Source organism: Aptenodytes forsteri, unplaced genomic scaffold, assembly GCF_000699145.1.
Source record: "Aptenodytes forsteri isolate BGI_AS27 unplaced genomic scaffold, ASM69914v1 Scaffold256, whole genome shotgun sequence".
Lineage (NCBI taxonomy): Eukaryota > Metazoa > Chordata > Aves > Sphenisciformes > Spheniscidae > Aptenodytes > Aptenodytes forsteri.
The window spans coordinates 4314534-4335959 of NW_008795021.1; the positions used below are offsets into that span (position 1 = coordinate 4314534).

The 21426-nt window shown below is 35.2% G+C and overlaps 1 protein-coding gene across 1 annotated transcript in view; it reads right to left on the reverse strand.

Annotated features, from left to right (window-relative positions):
* Nucleotides 1-21426, reverse strand: part of ADGRB3 (adhesion G protein-coupled receptor B3) — a 293354-nt gene that overhangs the window by 239781 nt on the left and 32147 nt on the right. The window contains exons 5-7 of the mRNA XM_009275805.2: nt 14669-14863; nt 6054-6122; nt 1005-1113 (exon numbers count right to left, since the gene is read on the reverse strand). Of these exons, the coding sequence (XP_009274080.1) occupies nt 1005-1113; nt 6054-6122; nt 14669-14863 (373 nt within the window). The remainder of the gene's footprint in view (nt 1-1004; nt 1114-6053; nt 6123-14668; nt 14864-21426) is intronic.

Consider the following 21426-nt stretch of genomic DNA (forward strand, 5'->3'; position numbering starts at 1 on the left):
TTCTAAATTAGCCTATTTTCTAACTGATTCTAATGACTTGCTGAAGAACTCACTGACATATAGATGCAGGAAGATGCTAACTGAAAATCTGTATCGACACCAGAAGTTTTGCTGTCAGACAAACATATATTTTGAATTTCTTCATTACATACAACTACCTAATACTTTCCTGGCATTATAAAAATGTAGCTATAGAAAGTTATTCAAATAAGGAAGATACTAAGCAAAGACAAAATGCTTAGAAAATAGCTTTTCAAACTAATTTTTGGTTGAATTTTTAATAAAACGCTGTGATATTGCAGAAGCATTTATGGCTACTAATAAGTGGAATTCAGTTTCTAAAAATCTTCATATTTGATGTTTGTTATTATGTAATTATATTGCCTGGCAACTCTCCAGTGCCAAAAACAAAGTTTGAAAAATAAATTTGAATAAAATTTTGAAACTGTCACACATAGAAAAAACTGATGTAAGAAACCATAGGCTTAAATTATTTTGGCAACTAATAGATTTTTTTTTTAACTATTGCTTATCTGTCTATGCTGATTATTATCACACCATAATGTGCAAAGACTGTTCTTTGGGAGAACAGAATATTAAAAAAGATAATGTCAACAAAATTAACATTTCTCAAGCTATTAAGTATATCATTATTATCTTAATTAGCATGATTTTCTAAATTACCATTTGAAACACTGTACATCCTGGAAATGCTCTAACATATACCTACAGTTCATAGTATTCTGATGAGTATTTTCTGAAATTTATTTAGAGTCTGAAACTTTGCATTTAGATCTTGAGATATGATTATGGAGAAGTCCAATGTGTAAGGCATAGCAACTGTGTTAAACCAGAGAGGAGATAACCAAGCAACAGAGATAATCCGGAGAAGGAGGAGCAGCCCAATCTGGATTGTGATAGAAGCAGCAACTCTATAGTACATACTTGCAATTTCTGATTTTCAATAGATCATAAATTTGATAGAAAAAATTCCTATTTCTTACCTACATTTCCAGTCATTAGGTATGAATTCTGAAAGTCCATCATTCCCATTCCAACAATGTGTATAAAATCTTCAATCACCTGCATTAACTCCACCGAGCCTGGATAGATCTAATAAAAGAAGGTCAGACATGCCGTTAACTATAATATCAAAATCTCTACAGCAGCAAATTCAAATAAAATCTAAAGTCCATCAAATGAAATGTGAGACTTAACAGTCAAACTGCTCTTCCCATGTTTCAATACCCAATATTTTCTGTCACTGTAAACCAACCATTTAGTCATTAGATCCTCATGTGGACAGACACTACTTCCCATATAGCTACATGAAATCAGCTTTGCGCTGGAACTGTGGAATGTTTGCTCTAACTCACTGTACTTACCAAAAAAATTTTTACTGGCCATTACTTTCATTAATGGTTAAAGCATTTCATATTCCAGAATAATTCTAATTAAAATATCCTTCCTTCCTCTGGAAGATATCTTCAATAACTTCAGAACTATTGACACAAACAGCTGAATGAATATCTTACCATGGTCTCTCCAGCATGATAAACCTTTGTTGCTTTAATCAATATTTAAGTAATATAAATTTTTACTGGTAATACTATTTTCATTGCTGGTGTGGAGTAGTAGAATCACAGGATAGCTGAGGTTGGAAGTGGCCTCTGGAGATCATCTAGTTCAACCCCCTGTTCAGAGCAAGATCAGCTCTAGCAGGTTGCCCAGGACCACATCCAGTTGGATTTTGAACATATCCCAGGATGGAGACCCCAGAGCCTCTCTGCACAACATATTCTAGCATTCAATCACTCTCACAGTGGAAAGGTTTTTCTTATATTTAAATGGAATTTGCTGTACTTTAATTTTTGCCCCTTGGTTCTTGTCCTGTCACTGGACACCACTGAGAAGAGTTTGGCTCAGTCTTCTTTACTCTCCCCCCTCAGGATTTTTTACCATTGACAGGATCCCCACTAAACTTTCTCTTTTCCAAGCAAAATAGTGTCAGCTCTTTCAGCCTCTCCTTGCATATCAGATGCTCCTGTCCCCTAAAGATCTTCATGGCTCTTCACTGGACTCATTCCATGATGTCATTCCATTGTACTGGGGAGCCCAGAACTGGACACAGTAAACTAAAATAAACTGCATAGCCTTTGAATTGCTAATGTAGCCTCTCAGTATGACTTTCAAAATGGTAAGAACTAGCACATTTCCAATAAATATAATTTATTTGCAAAGCTGTAATGTACTATGATTACAAAAACATTAAAAATTGTTATATTCAACAATAATGATGCATCATCAAAACCGCATTAAAGGTCAAACCAGTTATTAATAAGCTTAAAAATTCTGCTTATATCACACACATTAAAAATAATTTTTGGTTGTTATGGCCTGTTATGAACAGGACAATTTTCAGTAATACAGTATTTTGCAATAGAAAAAGAATGGAAGACCTGTTCACAGTGCTTTTTTCTTCATATCGGTGAGATGTCCAGATTTCACTTTATGAGCAACATTCAACCCGTTCTTTCCACTACTGGGACTACAGACTCTGAAAAATGCCTATAGAGACTATAAATTCAAGCATGCTGTGCTCCATCTTCATCTTGCTTTATCTGTCTAGATCCGTAGCTGCTTAGTTCAGGATAGAGAATTTCACAATGTGCTTTGCTTTCTACATGGATCTTTTTATAAAAGGCAGGCCAGCAATACAATTTTTATGAAGAATTTGTTGTGACATTTATGATCCTAACAGGTTGTAAATGCTGCTTCAGGTGAAGGAGACTTAACTTCTGTTTTCCTAATGATGGGTTACTGAGGTAGTAAGTGTAGCTTTTGCATTCATCTCATTCATAGCACACACACTCGCAGATTATGTACTAAGGATAAATTTCAGTGAAAAGATTTTTTCACCTTAGTTCTTACACATAAAATTTTATAGTAATAACTTTAGCAGAAACTGTTGAACAGTCAGTGTTATAGAGGTACTCTTCATCTTTATATATCTGAAGTACTGGTTAATCAATAGGATGCCAGCAGATGGTGATGAAGAATATGCAGAATAGCTCCTGTGTTTTGAAACACCAGTATACACTTAACGCATTGTGGACTTGAAGTGGTTTCCTGTGTGCAGTGCTTTACATCAGCTCTTAAGAAAAGGCAAGTATTAAAGTGAGTGCTGCTTATCTGAATGCTATATAACCTGTAATTAATGGTATCAACTGCTGGCATTTAATCCAGAAAAAAGGATGTGCTGAGGCATTGCAGCTGTATACTTGATAGAAAGTCAGCAATTTGCTGACAGTGAGTAAGATTTTCTTTCCAGCAAAGAATCCAGAAAACAGGCTAAGAGATCTATGTTAACAGTAGCTGTGGAGTTCAAGAAAACCATGCAAGCTGACAAAAGAAGTTGGTTAGACTGCTCCTTGGTTTGCAATGTTTCATTACAAAAAAAGAGTCAGAGTGGCTGAACCGGAAACAGAATCACCTTTACTCTTTTCTAATGAGTCAATAGTGTTTGCACTAGGTTGTATTCACAGCACATAATGACTTGTACATGTTCTTTTCAAGTTCAATTCCTACCTTGATTTTAACATAAAAACTAAAAAAGTCTTCACACAGGATGTAGTAATATCAAATAATATTGTTTCTGTTTTAAAATCCAATTCTATTTAACCATAACATTTCAGCGTTTTATCCAAAATACGATAGAAAAAAATATTTTGTATAGGAAAGCTTTTTTTTTCAGTAGTGGAAGAAAAAAAGAGTCTTAGGAGTACTTAGGAGCCCAGCTCACCCTTCCTAGCTGGTATGAAGAGCTGCTTGTTTCAATAGTTTCTTTGAGACTGCTTGTGTAACTGCCCAAGAATAGTAACAAGACCAGGTTTCTTCCGGTGCCATAGCTCAGGATTCTAAGATTTAGTGAATTCCCTAGCTTTTTCACCAGGCAGCTATGGCCCTGCTACTCCTGCATTCAGCTCATCTTGGTGCTTGCTTGTGTTCCTGCCCGCCTACTGGTGCTGTACTCAGGTCTGCGAGACAATGAATTACCAGGCACAGACAAGGAGCTACGAAAAAGTAGAAATAACTTGTCTCCTTTCCCTTTTTCAAGACCACTTCTTCTACCAGCAGCAATGAGGGGAGGGAACTGGAGATTTGTTGTTCCCTCTTTTACCTCCACATTCTCACCATTTACCCTTAGGTACTGTCATCTCCTGATCTTTGTGGGACAGATGGTGGACATGGCATGGGTAAGCAGGCAGGGTGGAGGTAGAAGATGACAAAGCTGATAACATAAGGAGTGGTATTCTGTCTGTTCATTATCGGGGTTAAAACAGTTGCTTAATATTGGTTCCCTAATCTTGGTGCTGTTTATGGAAAATGCCCACATGCATGTGATTTTTCTGCTTCCATCCACCACCACTAAGGAAAATGACATACTTTGTCTATTTTTGTAGCTGGCTCTTACACAGAGGAACAGAAAAACAACAAAAGAAAAATACGATTCCTGGCTAAATTACAGTGGGTCAACTGCAGCATCATATGTTTACTGCAAGGTTTGAACTGGTAGCAAAAAGTCCTGATCTTCCCTTTCTTAGTCATATTATAAAGATGAACTTACAAAACCAAAGTTAAATAGCTTCAAAGACCTTCAAACACCTAGTGATTTATTAAGAACCACATTAAAAGTGAACAAATTTCAAGTACCTATATAGCACACTGGCAATGACCATACAAGAGCAGACCAAAGATCTGTGTAAGCCATTTTATTGTCTTTGACAGTGGCAAATAGATGTCTAAGGAAGAGTATAAAGGGGCATGCACATAGTGATACTTTGTTTGGGATTCTTGCGCCGTCTTTAGCACTTTTTTGCCAAAGGACTTCCTTAAACAAAAACGGGATCTTTCCATGAACAGTCCTATACTGACTTTTCTTTCATTAATTTTTTTTTTTTTAACTTGTGTACTTTCAGCGGCAAGAACTTATGCAACCTGACCTTCTGTAAAAAATGTATCTCCTAGTATTCATTCTGAATCTGCCACTATTTGATGTTCTTTAGTTATTTTACAAGAAGCACAAGTGAATAGATTAATCATTCCCGCATCACATTCTCCAATCCACTCCTGATTTTAAAAGCTTCTATTGCACGTAAGTGCAGTTAACTCTTTTTCATACTGAAATATCTTGCTTTGTTTAATCATTCTTCATATAGAAATGTTTCTCTGCCTTTGACTGCCTCCATAATTTTTTCTTTGTATGTAATTTTCTGTTCATCCCCATTGTCACTGTTATTTGTATATGAATAAATTTGATAGTTTCATGGTCATGTTCATGAACATAAATATTAACATTGCCCTATAATGTTCTTGGTATAAGCATGTAGGAAATACTTATATCCAAAAAAATGGTTTTCATTTGAATTTTAAACTCCTATTATAAATTAATGATTTTTGTTAGACTTTACTATTTTATAAAGTGCTATCATAATATCTAAATTAGTCCTGAAATTTGTCAGTCTTAAGGATCACAGCTGTTCTCCTAAATACAACCTTTTAAAACAGGTCTACTGTTTAAATATCTGTAAGTTGTTTGGTGGTGTCATATGAGCTCTTTAGGTGAGTTCTGATGTGTTCTGTTTAATAAAAGCATCATTGCAGCTAGCCTTTGGTAGCATTTTTCAGCTTTCGTATATACTTCATTTCAACATGAAAAGTAAAGACATAATGAATAAACCCATGGAATGCAATAAAAATCTGTTCATTAAGAGAAGTGCCTTATATTCTTAATATAATTTTAATCTAAGGAATTAGTCAATGGGTCCTGGAATTACTCCTTTTTGAAAAGGATCAGTTATTTCCAAAATATTGTCTCACTTAGGATTTCCTTTCACCTACAGGAGGGTGTATGTTTGACCTGATTTTTGAAACCATACATTCCACTTTGTCATGACTTACTGAAATAATGTGTGGCTTCCGACACAGTGGATGTCATAACATGCATAGTTTCCAATTTTTTAAATTGATGAGTTAAAAAATGCAAATCTTACCTGTTGCGCATCTTCCCATTTCTCTTTGTTTTCTTCATCTAAGAGGTTACTAATGATTTGAAAGAAGTTCTGAAAAATCAATTAAATAAAAGACAAAGTAAAATGACTTTCAATGACATAAACAGTCATATCCTTAAGTTGACATTAAGAAAGTTTTCCTTTCTCTATTACAGATGCAGTTCTGCAGCCTATATTCTGTCAGTGGAAGAGATGAGATAACAAAATAATATATTAGACTAAAAAAAGGGCACATATATTTTATGGTTGATTGTTCATTTCTGGCCATATAATCAGGTTCCATACTACTGCTTGGTATAAAATAAGAACCAGTTTAAACTTGCTAAACTTCTAAATGTGATGGTGTTCTATTTTCAAATTGCTCTCATTCCAGAAACTAGACAGCTATATATTTTGCAAATAAACAAAGTACACTAAGACCAGGCCACTAGTTTCTATTCAAAATGTGAAAATGATCCTTAATGACCATAAATAGGACATACAATGGTATTTTATTGGCAAATGCTGTGTGAAACCAGGTGCATCTTACTTTTAAAAAGTCACATATCCCTCTGTCCTTTTAGTTATTTCAACAGAAAAGGAATAATTAATTTCTGTTTCTTTGACCTTAAACTGTTAATTTCTTTATCTGATTCTCCTATTCATTTAACTATAAGGAAAAAACAAATTAAAGCCAGGGCATTTAGCTTTTAAACCACACATTTTAAAAATCACTCTTCCAAGCGTTTGTGGAGAACTTTCCTTTCTAATTTTGTCTTCTCTCTCTACCAATTTGTATTCCCAACTTCTTCATCTTTAAAAGCTAAGAATTTGTGCAGAGTCTGTTCTCAGCTCTGTGTCACTTTTTGTGCAGAATGTCAATTTTGTCTGCAGCCTGCCAATTGTAATTTATCTGTTCCTTCATAAAAAATACATGTAGTTTCCACTGACCTTAGCTGAGGAGTGCAATTAAGGTCCTCACAACCTCTAAAAAATCTTTAAGTAAGTGGAATACCAACATAGGACCCTATTGGAACTCAGACTAATGGTCGTTCCCTCACCTGCGCTTACTTTTTAGACATTTTGGGGGGATAAATAAGGCTTAAATAAGGTTTAAGTAAGAAGTAATTTTAACTCACTATTAATGAAAGTACAAAGCATTTGACTGCACAGTGACTGAAATGAGAGCGGAAATAACTTCCAACCTTAGTGAACTATGGATACTGTGGTTATGCTTGAAAAGATGTTAATTTCAAAATATGAGATATCACAGACATTTTAGGTGTCTCACAACCATATAAGTAAAAAAACTGTAGGATACAAAATTGGATAAAACTTGTGAAAACTATTTTTACAGGAAAACTATTTTTACATAAAAAACATTTTTACCAGTTTAATCTAGTCCTAACACTAACTACTTGACAACTGAGAAGATCCATCTTTGCCTCATCATTAGGAAGTTAATTATACTAACCATAAAATTTACACAGATAAAAATTGCTTTAACTTGGCCAATTTAACATAGAGGTGACTGACACTTTGGTGAACTTGAGCAAAATAATCCTGTACATTAATGAGGGCACAATTCTTCTCTCATTGAAGTCAGTAGCACAATATCCATAAGCTTCAGTAACACAAAACTTCATGACAAGAAAGGAAATGGCTCAGCAAGCTCCTGTGAAAATGACAAGTATGCTTTGGGACAGGATGATGGGGATTAAAGACAGGACATAAAACAAAAATGTTCTCATGGTTTGATCCAATTTACAGCGATAGAGATGGGAAATTTCCAGTCAAGCTGAAGATAAGAAGAGGAAAATGTAGCTACGTATTGCTTATATACCCAGAATACATTTCATCTCTTTCAGGTATTCAGTAGCAAAATAAAGCATAATGAAAAGAGTTACATTTAGTATTCATTACAAAGGATTTGCCAGTTTAACCAGGTTGGCAAATCATAATTTTGTAAATGCAATTTCAACTAGGAAAAATGTACAGCCTTATCGGTCCCTGAAGTAAAATAAACTATACTGGCCAAAGCAGTTTCATGGCACTATAACCACATCTACTCTAGGACATTATGATTTTGGCAAAGAGTTCTACTAGGTAGTCGGCTGTAGGGGGATTTTGCCTGAGGAAAACAGTTTTTAAAGCATTATATTTCTGCGCTCTTCCAGTGTGATACTGTGGAGATGTAGTGGACAGAAATTTTAGCTAACTTGAACTTGTTAGGGTGCCAGCAGCAGTCTAGCTGCAGCAGCACGGAGCTCAGTGTGGGATAATTTATCATACTAAGGAGACGGTTCAAAGCTAGTTTTGCACTAATTTTGCCTGAGGAAAACAGTTTTTAAAGCATTATATTTCTGCGCTCTTCCAGTGTGATACTGTGGAGATGTAGTGGACAGAAATTTTAGCTAACTTGAACTTGTTAGGGTGCCAGCAGCAGTCTAGCTGCAGCAGCACGGAGCTCAGTGTGGGATAATTTATCATACTAAGGAGACGGTTCAAAGCTAGTTTTGCACTACATTGCAGCCACTGATTCCCCTGCAGAAACAGTCTAAATCTTAATTGCAAAAGTATCCATGTCTGTGTAATGAGATCTAGCTGAGAATAGCATAGATTGCCTGAAAAACACTCAGGAGTTATAAATGTTTCTTGCACGATGATAAATTACATGGTTTTGCTAATAATGTTATGTGTTCATTAAATTGTATGTTTATTTTAGTTACATGAAAGCATTAAAATGACCAATAATTAACAGAAATATATGTGAAAAACTTATGAATAATCCTAGACTCAAGCACAAACAAAAGATGAGCAATAACTGATTTAATATATACTTTGTACTTGCCAATGAACCATAAATGATGTATTTGAACCTAATGACAAGAATATCTTGCTTATTGAGATCTTTTTTTTCTCTATTTCTATCCCTGGTTGATGTCATATTTATGGTAGCAGTAGAGGCTGACATGTATGAAGATTTTTCAGTCAGCAATACCAGTGCTTTGTGAATTAAACAGAGAGACCATTAAATGGCTTTGCTGCTTCAATAATGAATAGATATGAGATGCACTCCAAAAATATGACAGGCGAATAAGGGTTAAAAAGTCTTTCACCTACTTTGACTATTCTCTTGTTCATTGCATTAATGCTGCAAGAAACAACATTGCTCTTTAGTAAAATGATTGACAGGTATGAAGGCTAAATTTTAGAAGCATTATGGATGTGATCTGATGGTACTACTGCAGTAAACACTGGACCCCCTTGTAGAATCAAGCTCCTTCCTTTCATGGCAGGGCTTACATATTACTGAACTGGCCACTATAGAAAATGTTGTGACAGCCAGAGCCAAATTTTTAAGTAAGTCCTTTATTTTTGCCCAGGCGTTTTTGAGGATAATGTCAGTTATAGTCAGGAATGGACAATTATGTTTTCCTAATTTAATTTCCTTCCTTTCAATCTTTTTCTTCTGTAATACATTGGCTGCAGTTCTCTGTTCCAGTCTAAATTCTTTGACCCTCTCTGCAGGCATAAAGCTGTCATAAATCCTTTTATACAGCTAGAGAAGAATTCCTTCCTAGGAGGAATTAATGGATAGCCTTAAGTGACCTCTACTTTCGGACTTCAGCATAGGGAGTGTGTGTGTGGGAGGGGGAAGGTGGGGGGAGAAAAGCATTGGGCAATCCTGTTAATGTCTGACTGACAGCAACGGCCCTTCTGGCTAATATAAATGGGATTATACTGCTCTAACTTCTTTGGGGAGAAACCCTGTTTCCTGTTGGTCACTGGATCTCAGGATTGTGCAACTCTGCCATCCTGTCCTGAAAGGTAGTTCCTTTCCTGCCATCTTGTCCTTAGGAGGTAGTTCAAGCACTCTTAGACCAATTCTGGGAAGTGTTCCAAAATGTTGCTTATATTATGCTTATTTAAAATTTAATTATCTCCCAGGTAGAATCCTTCTTACAAAAGTAATAACACAGTGGCCATCTCATAGCCTCAGTGTACCTACACAGTGTATTTTAAAGTAGTTCCCATATTAAGAGAAAGTCCTTGCTTGTAGAATAATTGCATGACTCTTGTCTTCTGCTATTTCTGCTAGTGTACTGCTGTTTTCAGTCACTGGTGCAGGATACCTCCCATATTGTTTAACTGCCTCATACATGGTTATTTTTCTTCCTGACACTGTATATGTAACGTATACAAAATATTATTGCAGAAAAGGTTAAAATATGCAAAAAGAAAAACAGTCATATAATAAATAACTTGGCACTAGACATGCATACTTTAGAAGCTTTGTTTTGCTCTTGATGTCTGTCTGCCTAAACAAGTGGCATTTTCTATGCAGCACATCAGGCAGTGGCATCTTCATTTTGAGTAATTAGCCTGAAATTTACAAATTTGATCTCACTTTTCTGTTCATTCTTTTTGTTATGGAGTCTCTGAATCACATCTTTTGCACTATTCATGAACATTAATACTGGATATAAGCCAGAGATTATAGACAGTTGAGGGACTATCCAGATGGATGGAAAGTATAAGAAACAAATAGACATATATGCTTTTCCTTTCTCAGTTTTCATGGAAGTGGAAGTGTTGTTTTTTGTATGGAACTTAAAAAATAATATTTCCCATAATTCATAATCTACTTTTCTGACATCATGCAAAATGATAAATTTTAAATCTCACTCATGCTTTTCGGAGAATTTCTTTAAAACGAAAACCCAACACCTAAGAAATTCTACTCTCTATCTTTTCGGAGAATTCTTTAAAACGAAAACCCAACACCTAAGAAATTCTACTCTCTATCTAGTGCAAAAAATAATTAGAACACCACACAGAGCTTCCTCAGGAAGAAGAATCTTGGTACTTTTTACTTTTTTAATTTCATTTTCACCTTTTTGTCACTTACTTTGATTATGGACTAGAAAGTATGAAAATATGTGATAGTGAAAATAAAAATTAAATACAATCCTCCAAAGTATGGTAGCATATGACATATATTTACATATGGGAAAATCCTGGTTTCTCAGAAATTGACAGTAAAATTTAAACTGATGTTACTGAGAGAGGATTTCATTTTATATCATCAGAAGTCAGTAACAGGAACATTGCTTAATACATCCCCTGTGCAAAACATATACTTAATTCTGATTTCACTTACTTTCCTGAACACTATACATTGGGTTTTGGATTTTACCTTAGCTTGCAATTTGTTAAATATTTTTTACTTTTTTTTTGAGTTTCAGTGTCTTTTTTTCAGCTGGGATTTAAGAGCTCTTGGTATTTAGGCATCTAAATCCTGAAATACAGTTATTTCTTTGGTTTGAGAAATCCTTCCTTATTTCCTTCACAATATGGCTTACTGGTTTTTGCCTTTTCTCATTTCTTCACTTCAAAATGGTTAATAAAAAATTATTATAATATTACTAATCATTTTGCCAAGTTCTGCCAGAATGCTGTTATGAATTTTGGAAACAGCTCTACATTGCCAAAGTGAACAGAACTTTTGGCACAGTCATTAGTGTGAAAAGAATCAAATTCTCTCTAATCTATGTAAACTGCAAATGAACTGATCTGCTAAGCCCATGAACAAAATCACTTGTGCCAAGCAGTTTCTCAAGGCTGGTTCTACCAAAGATTTCTGTAGTACCTGTGAACCATGAAGAAGTCACACTGGGCTATCAGATTGTTAAATGCATGAAAAATTTTCAGTAAATAACACCCTGTTTAACAGCAAAACTTAGTGAAAGTAGGAAAAGATATTGACTCTCATTCAATTAAAAAAAAAAAAAAAATGTCCAACCAAAATACACAGTGGCCATCTCATAGCCTCAGTGTACCTACACAGTGTATTTTAAAGTAGTTCCCATATTAAGAGAAAGTCCTTGCTTGTAGAATAATTGCATGACTCTTGTCTTCTGCTATTTCTGCTAGTGTACTGCTGTTTTCAGTCACTGGTGCAGGATACCTCCCATATTGTTTAACTGCCTCATACATGGTTATTTTTCTTCCTGACACTGTATATGTAACGTATACAAAATATTATTGCAAAAAAGGTTAAAATATGCAAAAAGAAAAACAGTCATATAATAAATAACTTGGCACTAGACATGCATACTTTAGAAGCTTTGTTTTGCTCTTGATGTCTGTCTGCCTAAACAAGTGGCATTTTCTATGCAGCACATCAGGCAGTGGCATCTTCATTTTGAGTAATTAGCCTGAAATTTACAAATTTGATCTCACTTTTCTGTTCATTCTTTTTGTTATGGAGTCTCTGAATCACATCTTTTGCACTATTCATGAACATTAATACTGGATATAAGCCAGAGATTATAGACAGTTGAGGGACTATCCAGATGGATGGAAAGTATAAGAAACAAATAGACATATATGCTTTTCCTTTCTCAGTTTTAATGGAAGTGGAAGTGTTGTTTTTTGTATGGAACTTAAAAAATACTATTACCCATAATTCATAATCTACTTTTCTGACATCATGCAAAATGATAAATTTTAAATCTCACTCATGCTTTTCGGAGAATTTCTTTAAAACGAAAACCCAACACCTAAGAAATTCTACTCTCTATCTAGTGCAAAAAATAGAATGGAATTAGAACACCACACAGAGCTTCCTCAGGAAGAAGAATCTTGGTACTTTTGTGCAAATTAATTTCATTTTCACCTTTTTGTCACTTACTTTGATTATGGACTAGAAAGTATGAAAATATGTGATAGTGAAAATAAAAATTAAATACAATCCTCCAAAGTATGGTAGCATATGACATATATTTACATATGGGAAAATCCTGGTTTCTCAGAAATTGACAGTAAAATTTAAACTGATGTTACTGAGAGAGGATTTCATTTTATATCATCAGAAGTCAGTAACAGGAACATTGCTTAATACATCCCCTGTGCAAAACATATACTTAATTCTGATTTCACTTACTTTCCTGAACACTATACATTGGGTTTTGGATTTTACCTTAGCTTGCAATTTGTTAAATATTTTTTACTTTTTTTTTGAGTTTCAGTGTCTTTTTTTCAGCTGGGATTTAAGAGCTCTTGGTATTTAGGCATCTAAATCCTGAAATACAGTTATTTCTTTGGTTTGAGAAATCCTTCCTTATTTCCTTCACAATATGGCTTACTGGTTTTTGCCTTTTCTCATTTCTTCACTTCAAAATGGTTAATAAAAAATTATTATAATATTACTAATCATTTTGCCAAGTTCTGCCAGAATGCTGTTATGAATTTTGGAAACAGCTCTACATTGCCAAAGTGAACAGAACTTTTGGCACAGTCATTAGTGTGAAAAGAATCAAATTCTCTCTAATCTATGTAAACTGCAAATGAACTGATCTGCTAAGCCCATGAACAAAATCACTTGTGCCAAGCAGTTTCTCAAGGCTGGTTCTACCAAAGATTTCTGTAGTACCTGTGAACCATGAAGAAGTCACACTGGGCTATCAGATTGTTAAATGCATGAAAAATTTTCAGTAAATAACACCCTGTTTAACAGCAAAACTTAGTGAAAGTAGGAAAAGATATTGACTCTCATTCAATTAAAAAAAAAAAAAAATTGTCCAACCAAAATACTTTTTGAAAAGCACTGTTCAAAAAATATTACTTTCAGCTGGCTACAGGCCAACACAAGAAATGTTGGTTTTATTATGGAAGTTAATTTTTCTTTGTCCATAGAAAAACAAGAAAACTGAAAATATAATAGGAAGCTCTTGAAAACTTAACTCTGGAAAAATTGTCTTTTCCAAGATACCTACATTTATCTGCATGCATATATTCCAAAGTGTATTTATAATCTATGCTCACCTTCACACAAACAAATATATACACATGACCTGCATTAATAACTTCATTAGTAATTTATGAATGATCATGAGCCTCTTTTTCATAAATAATATATGCATCTACCTTCTTAGTATTCTTTTTCAGTACAACTACAGTCTGTGTCTAAAATTCTCAGATACAGATGAAACCAATATCCTGATCTAGAAGTCCCGTGAAATATTTATTTTAATGAACATTACACAATGAGTTGTGCAGCCCATTATGTAGAAATAATTACAGTGTTTTTAGCTCTAACAGTATTTTAATTGGCCTCTTGCACAAGAAGAGTTAATCTAACACGTGAAATAGAAAATTCGTATCAAATGTACTATCCATCACTCCTGTCCGTTTTTAATGAGCTTTTTTTATTTGAACTGAAGAAGCAATACCAGAATTACATAACTAAACACAGTGGTTAGATTTTGAACTGAAATGAGCTAGAACAAACACTAGTGGTTTGCTTAGTGCAAAAAAATACCAAGACATCCTTACCAGTCAAATCAAACCTTGAAAGAGAAAGATACTGAAATAAATGTTACAAAGAAAAAATTTTACATTTTTCACTCGCTGCGTTGTTTTGGATATTTGTCTCATTAAATGTAGTTCAGTTTTTTCCTATTTTACATTCGTATCTTAGCTTTATGTGAACAATGTTTATGTCTATCATTCAGAAGATTTAGTTTCCTCAGTGAATAAAAGAGGTGACATTCAGAATACCGACATAAACTCCATCAATCGAAACATTACCCTTCTTACAATTTTTCTCTTACCTGCACCCCATCAGATGCAGGAATATAACTTGCTCTTTTAAATGTGTCTGTAACATTTCTGAGAATTTCCACAGAAATCAGAAGGTCCCCTGCATAAAAATTTTTCCTCTGAGTTAAATCCAATAGTGTCTTGGTTACTTGGGACATGCCATCACCAGCCAACATCCTCTGTCCCTTGGCGAGGTGCTCTTTAATCTGTACCAGAAGAACAAAACGAATATCAGAACCTACTTTACTGAGAAAAAGGTATGATAAATTCTAAATACAGCCAAAAATATTAAATATTAAAGCCATTATAACAAAGTTCATCCTGTTAAAGAGAAGACAAAATAGTAGACTATGATGAAAGAATTATTATATTTATCAGAGAATCATGGATTTTATACTGAAAGATTCTGAAGTTGTCATGTTTCACCCATTTGCTTCTCTTTGGACACCAATAGTTTCTCAACATCCATGTTTTCAAAGGAACTCCATGGGCTGGACTGTGGCTATAATCTACTGCCATGATGTAGCAAGGAACGGGCTGGACTGTGGCTATAATCTACTGCCATGATGTAGCAAGGAACTGGTCTTCTTCAGAGGAACAGCTGTACAACCACTGTTGCCACTCATTAAACAACCAAGAGCTCTGAAAGGGGTAAATGTCAAGGCAGTCCTTGTTATAATCTAGTTTACTATAGGAAAGTATACCCTTCATCTCTGCCAGCTCAGCTTGGCTAGTCAATACAAGAGTTATGGTTTATGTGGAAGCTGATTATCGTGCTCTCTTCTGTAGAACTAACAACACAAAGGTGCTAATTTGGAACAATCTTGTGGGTTTTTTCAAGAAATGCAAATGAAATTATGAATTGCTCCTGTGTATCAGCCAAGAGAGTATACTTTAGTGGTAGCTCTCCCACCAGCTCTGTACAGGGCTAGTGATAAAGGTAATCTGAAACGCATGTGCTGGTAGAAAAATCCTCCTGATAAGAAGCTAAACTTGTGGATCTGATTAATTCTTAAAGCTGACTCAGCATCCCAGGAAGATGCATAGTGTATCACAAAGATGTCACAAGGCCAGCCAAGGCTGAAAAAGAGTGCATGGTTTAAACAACCTATTTTTAAATATGCATATGAATTTATGCATACAAACACAAGTTCTTCCAAATTGAAGCTAAATTAAAGAAAAGATAAATGACCTGAGACAGACCTCACTCTAAGCAGGGGGGCTGAAGAGAAAATTCTGTGCAACTGGCAACCAAAATGCTGACACCATCTCTGTAAATGTATCTTCTATTACTTTTTAACTTGGCCTTATTACTGACATATAGAGGGAAGGATGACTAATGTAACACAATGTGATGGTGGAGTGGAAAGAAGAGTGTAAAGATACTTTTTGTCACTTCCAGATCTCCCCAGCCACTTTATGTGGGTATGTGGGCCTTCATTAAAAAAACTCACAAATAAAAGGATAGAATATGTCATAAAAAATACAGTGATTAAAAGGATTCAAAATAACTTTCATGAAAGCAATTTAAAAAATGCAATCATCCTCTGACATATACAATCTAAGTAGGTTTTTTTTCATGCTGTTGGATCATATTTTGGTTACATTCTCAACCGGTCCTGAGATAAACTAGATATATGTAACACAGCTGGGGCTGGGCAAAGTGGCTGCTTCAAGTTATGTCTATGGCCTTAAGTCATCTTTATAGCAGCAGGGGATCATTATGGACCACAACAGGCTTGCCCAAACCCTAGAAATACTTAAGATTTGGGAGAACACCTGCCCGCTGCAGCATGGACAGAGAACAAATCTACTCTATACCATGAGTACAAAGGTACAAGCATAATTGTACAATCAAATATTTTCAACAAAAATTTCAGTGAGGAGAACTGAGGCAGTTAATTGGTTTTTTTTAACAAATATTTCAGTGGAAATACCTCCCTCAGTCTTCAGGATACTGTAATAAGTAATTAGGCAAGAAGCTTGCTTGCAGAAATCCTTTTGTGCAGTTTTTATTCATTTTAGAAGGAGACTTTGAAAGTAATCTTGTAGGAAAATAATGGAGAAATAGGTGTGAGAATTGAAGAAAATTCATTTGAGTAAATTCAAGGATCTGATATTGTATACAGAACATTATGAACTACTTTATTGGGAACAAGCAAAAGCAAACAAGAACTTGATTTGTGATTTTTCCTGTGAAATGTTGCCATTTGCCTCATCTGCTCACCCATTGTGTCTGGGTAGCAAATTAAAAGAGCATCAGCTAGCACAGTAACACAGAATAGTAGAACTTTTGCTGGAACTAGTTCATTGACCCCAGAGTGTATTTCCAGATTTTGAGGATTAACAATGTTCAGTGTGTCTTTAGTCAAGCCCAAAAGACATACATCATAAAAGACAGTCCATAAAGCTGAACTCCCAAATCTAACATGTGCCTCATGATGTACCATGGGAAAGGAATCACACAACTTGAAGGTAGAGCTTAAGAGAGAACAAAGAGGTCTTTTAATTGCAGTAACAACAGCAAAGTGATCAGTCTTCATAAAAACTCTACTGTGCTCTTATGCTTGTATAAAACACTAGTAGGAAAGCTGTTGAACTACTTAGCATGTTATTTTATATTGCATTATTTTGCTTCCTTTTGCTCCATCTGTACGTTCACCTTCCCATTTGTTTTTCCATGCACCTGCTAGACTTTAAACTCAAAGATGGCAGGGGCCAATTTGTTGTTGGTTTTGGACTATGCATAGCACACAGAAGTCTTGGCCTCAGCTGCTTTTGGAATGTAAATAATAAATTAAAATAATCCTAGTTTTGACTGGTTTTAGGCTTTTGAGCAAGTAAAGCTCTGTTTTCAATCAAAAATTTTACAGATCTCTAGCAGCAGAAGCGGGAGCTGTAGTATACCCTTTAGTGCTTTCATTAAGACATTTTGATTGCTTTTGGACACAATGATAAAAAGGGTCTAGCAAGTGCCCACAATGCCACAGGACTAAATTATTACACCTACTTCAGAAGTAGCCAGGGTTGTGGTACAGGTGGTTTAAAGTACTTCAGAATTATTGGCTCTTAAAATTACAGCTCAATTTGGAACTGTTTTTAAAAAAATGGCATACACAGAAAGCTCAGCTTCCCAGCACAAGTACCGTTCCTCCCTTGGGCCACACCACTCGTACACAGCTTGGTGAGCACCTTTTCTTTACCCTCTCAAGCTCCAACCCAGAAGTTCCTTTCCCTGATCCTTAGCTACCCCTCCAGTCCCACACTGCCTTGAGTTAGACTAACAGCATACCCTTAGAAGTAGCATAACAAAACAGAAAGTTGCAATGTGTTTAGGTAAGGAATGTGGGTGAACATTAGAGTTAATTAGTAGAAAGTTTTGACTACAGACCAGCAAGCAACGTTCAGGGCATGGTAAGAATTAGCAGTCTCTTTATTATCAGTTTATTACATAATGTGTTTTCTTGTTGTAAGACAGCCTACAGCTCCTAACCACAACTTTAAAATCACAGGCCATTCACTCAGTTGATGTAAACTGGTGCAACACTATTAAAGCCAATGAAGATGTCCAGATTAGTATGAGTTGAAGGTAGCGGATTACTTGCACAGGTACCAGAAGAATCTTTCAGTGTGAAAATACAGAATATTTTCATCACCAGTTAGTATAATGTCTTTCTTACCATACTGCTTATTTTCTATGCTACGGTCATTGTGATATACACTGTCCAAGAAAGCTATTTTGGTCACCGCTGTAGGCCCTTGTAGTTCTCAGGGAAGGTCATTTTTTAGTGGTCTTACAGGCAGGCTCATTAAAAATAAAGTTTATGAGCCAAGAGATAGTGAAATGAAGCAGCTGTTAAAGTGATACTTCAGTTGTCAGCACAACCTCTAGCTGCCTGCACTATATGGTTGCATAGTTGAAAAATTACTGAAATGTTTAACTGGACTTTGACTCAGGGTCCAACTGCCTTTGTCCCTCTATTTATCAGAAAGTATGATATAATAAAAATGCCTCTTTACAAAGTCAGAGCTCCTAGGCCTCCAGAATTGGAGTACAAATTTATTACTGCATAATAATTACTGCAAACTTAACAGCTAGACATGGTTTAAAAGGACAGAAAACAATGAACCCTCAAGAAACCTATAAAAGATTGAAAAGAATGATTAATCTGAAGAGTAACTACACCATCATCTTTTTCTCATTATTTTTTAAGATGATGTTGGATTAATGGTTAGGTATTACTAATGATAGCATTAATACATTTTATGGTAGTGGGGACTATAAGAACCTGAATTAGGAAGCCTTAGATAGATGTGAGGAAAGACAGTTAGAAATAAAAATATATCCTGAAATTGCTCATAATCTGCAAACCACTTTGCTTTCCACCTCCACAACCCAACATTAATATTTTGTAAAGTATTTTTCATAATGCTCTTAAGATGCAGGACAGGAAGGAATATTCACATCACCTGCAATAGCCACTTCAATTACACAATTGTATTAGAAACCTAAATGCTCTTGAAAGTGTTGGTTCCTCTAGACAACAAACCAGAGCACCTGAAAACTTATCTTGAATGCTCTGAATCACATTACCTGACCTCTGTGGCTCCTAATCTTGAGGCTGGAATTCATAGTACCCCCTCAATAAATATTAATTAATGATTTTGCATTAAACTTACTTTTATAGTTACCATCATTGAAGTCCAGAAAGATTTGAACCAAAATGCTGAAGTCTGTGTGCTTAAAGTTAGACACATAAATTAAAAAGGCAGAAAATACATTTTTGGCAGCTGAAATATTCCCATAGGTATAATCCTGCACTGAACTGAACTCAGGCAGCATGCTGATGTTTAAACTATAATGTGATGTCATTGTGAGAAAGCTCTTCCTTTCAGATTTGAGAAAAACTTCATTACAGGGTGTTTTTTTCTGATTGTCGGCAGACAGACCTTTAACTATCTTAGCACAGAATCTGGAAGTTTCATTTATTTTCCCTTGATATAATTAATTATTGACAATTTATTTGTTTATTTTCAGGCTGTTTCAGTGTTCAAGAATATTATTTCATCCATCTTTTAAAAGAAACAGAGTATGGTCTGAAGATACAGCTATGCGTCTTCAGGTATGCATCTGAATGTTTATAACCTAATGTCATATAAGAGTCTTTTTTCCTTTTCTATACATTCAAAATTTTATGAAGGAGATTGCTAAAGCAATACAAAATAATTTTCCACTTTGTCATCAGTGAAATTAGTTAGTAGTCTCAATCTAGATCATGATAACATACTAATAACTAAACAGTTTCTGCAGTGAGGAAGGAAAACGTATATTCCCTTTGATTATAATGGAAAAGGGAAAAAGTAATTGGTATACATTGTGTCAAGTAAGATTAAGGATATATATTAAGGAAAACTTTTCAGCTGTAAAGGAAATGATGTACCATAGTTTACCTGAAAAGACTATGCAGTCTTCCATATTGGAGGCCTTAATAACAGTCAAGAAAAACAAAACGCTGGAATAATGCAAGTATAGCTGATTCTGATGGGACAGAAGTTTGGGCTGAATGATCTCATGAATTTCCTTTCAGTTCTATAATTCTGTAGCAGGTCCCTGTAAATATTCTGAAACCCAAACAAATGTCTCCTATAATTTATCCCAACCAGAAACATCAAAGTTTAAGGAGAGCCCTGAAACTGAACTTTTACCTTCCTGCATTTATCCACTGTAATAGTGTGCAATATGCTGCATCAAGTTTCTGCAGATATTGTGCCTCAATCTGCCTCTGTGCACTCAGCTGAAGTCACTGCAACCCTGTGCTGTAAGGAACTTATTCTAAATTTACATTGATGAAAAGAAAAATGAGGATTGTTTCACTATATACAAACAGTCATCCCACTGTCATATACTTCTAAATTTTCTCAGGCAAAATACTCCTCAAAGCAGTAATTTGTTTTTAGAGAAAAAGAGCCAGCTTAATCACACAGAATCCTGTGCTGTTCTAGACATTCATCTCAGGCAAACTGAATCTCTGCACAGATGCTAGAGAAATTATATGTGCTCTTCTATATGTGATGAGGTGTATTGGAGAATCTTTGAAAAAAATCATCTAGTATCTGTGGAAGTCTAACATGTTTTTAGAAGAAGAATGTGAACAGCTCAGAGGGATGCTTGGTTCTTTCTGTACCCTCTTTCACAAGAAGACTCCTATTATTTTGCTCAAGAGATTTTTTTTTGCCACTTTAATCTATTCCATAATTACATTTTTTATCATCATCATCAATATTGTCAATGATTCTAGTCCTTGACATATAATCACCAATAGGTTGCCCTGGTTTCAGCTGGGATAGAGTTAATTTTCTTCCTAGTAGCTGGCACAGTGCTGTGTTTTGGATTTAGTATGAGAATAATGTTGACAACACACAGATGGTTTAGCAGTTGCTGAGCAGTGCTTACACTAAGTCAAGGACTTTTCAGCTTCTCATACTGCCCTGCCAGTGAGAAGGCTGGAGGTGCACAAGAAGCTGGGAGGGGACACAGCCAGGACAGCTGACCCAAACTGGCCAGAGGGATATTCCATACCATATGACATCATGCTGAACAAAAAACTGGTGGAGGTTGGCCGGGGGGTGGCAGGACCACCTGCTCGGGAACTGGCTGGGCATCAGTCAGTGGATGGTGAGCAATTGCATTGTGCATCACCTGTTTTGTATATTCTTTTATCATTATTATAATTTTCCCTTCCTTTTCTGTCCTATTAAACTGTCTTTA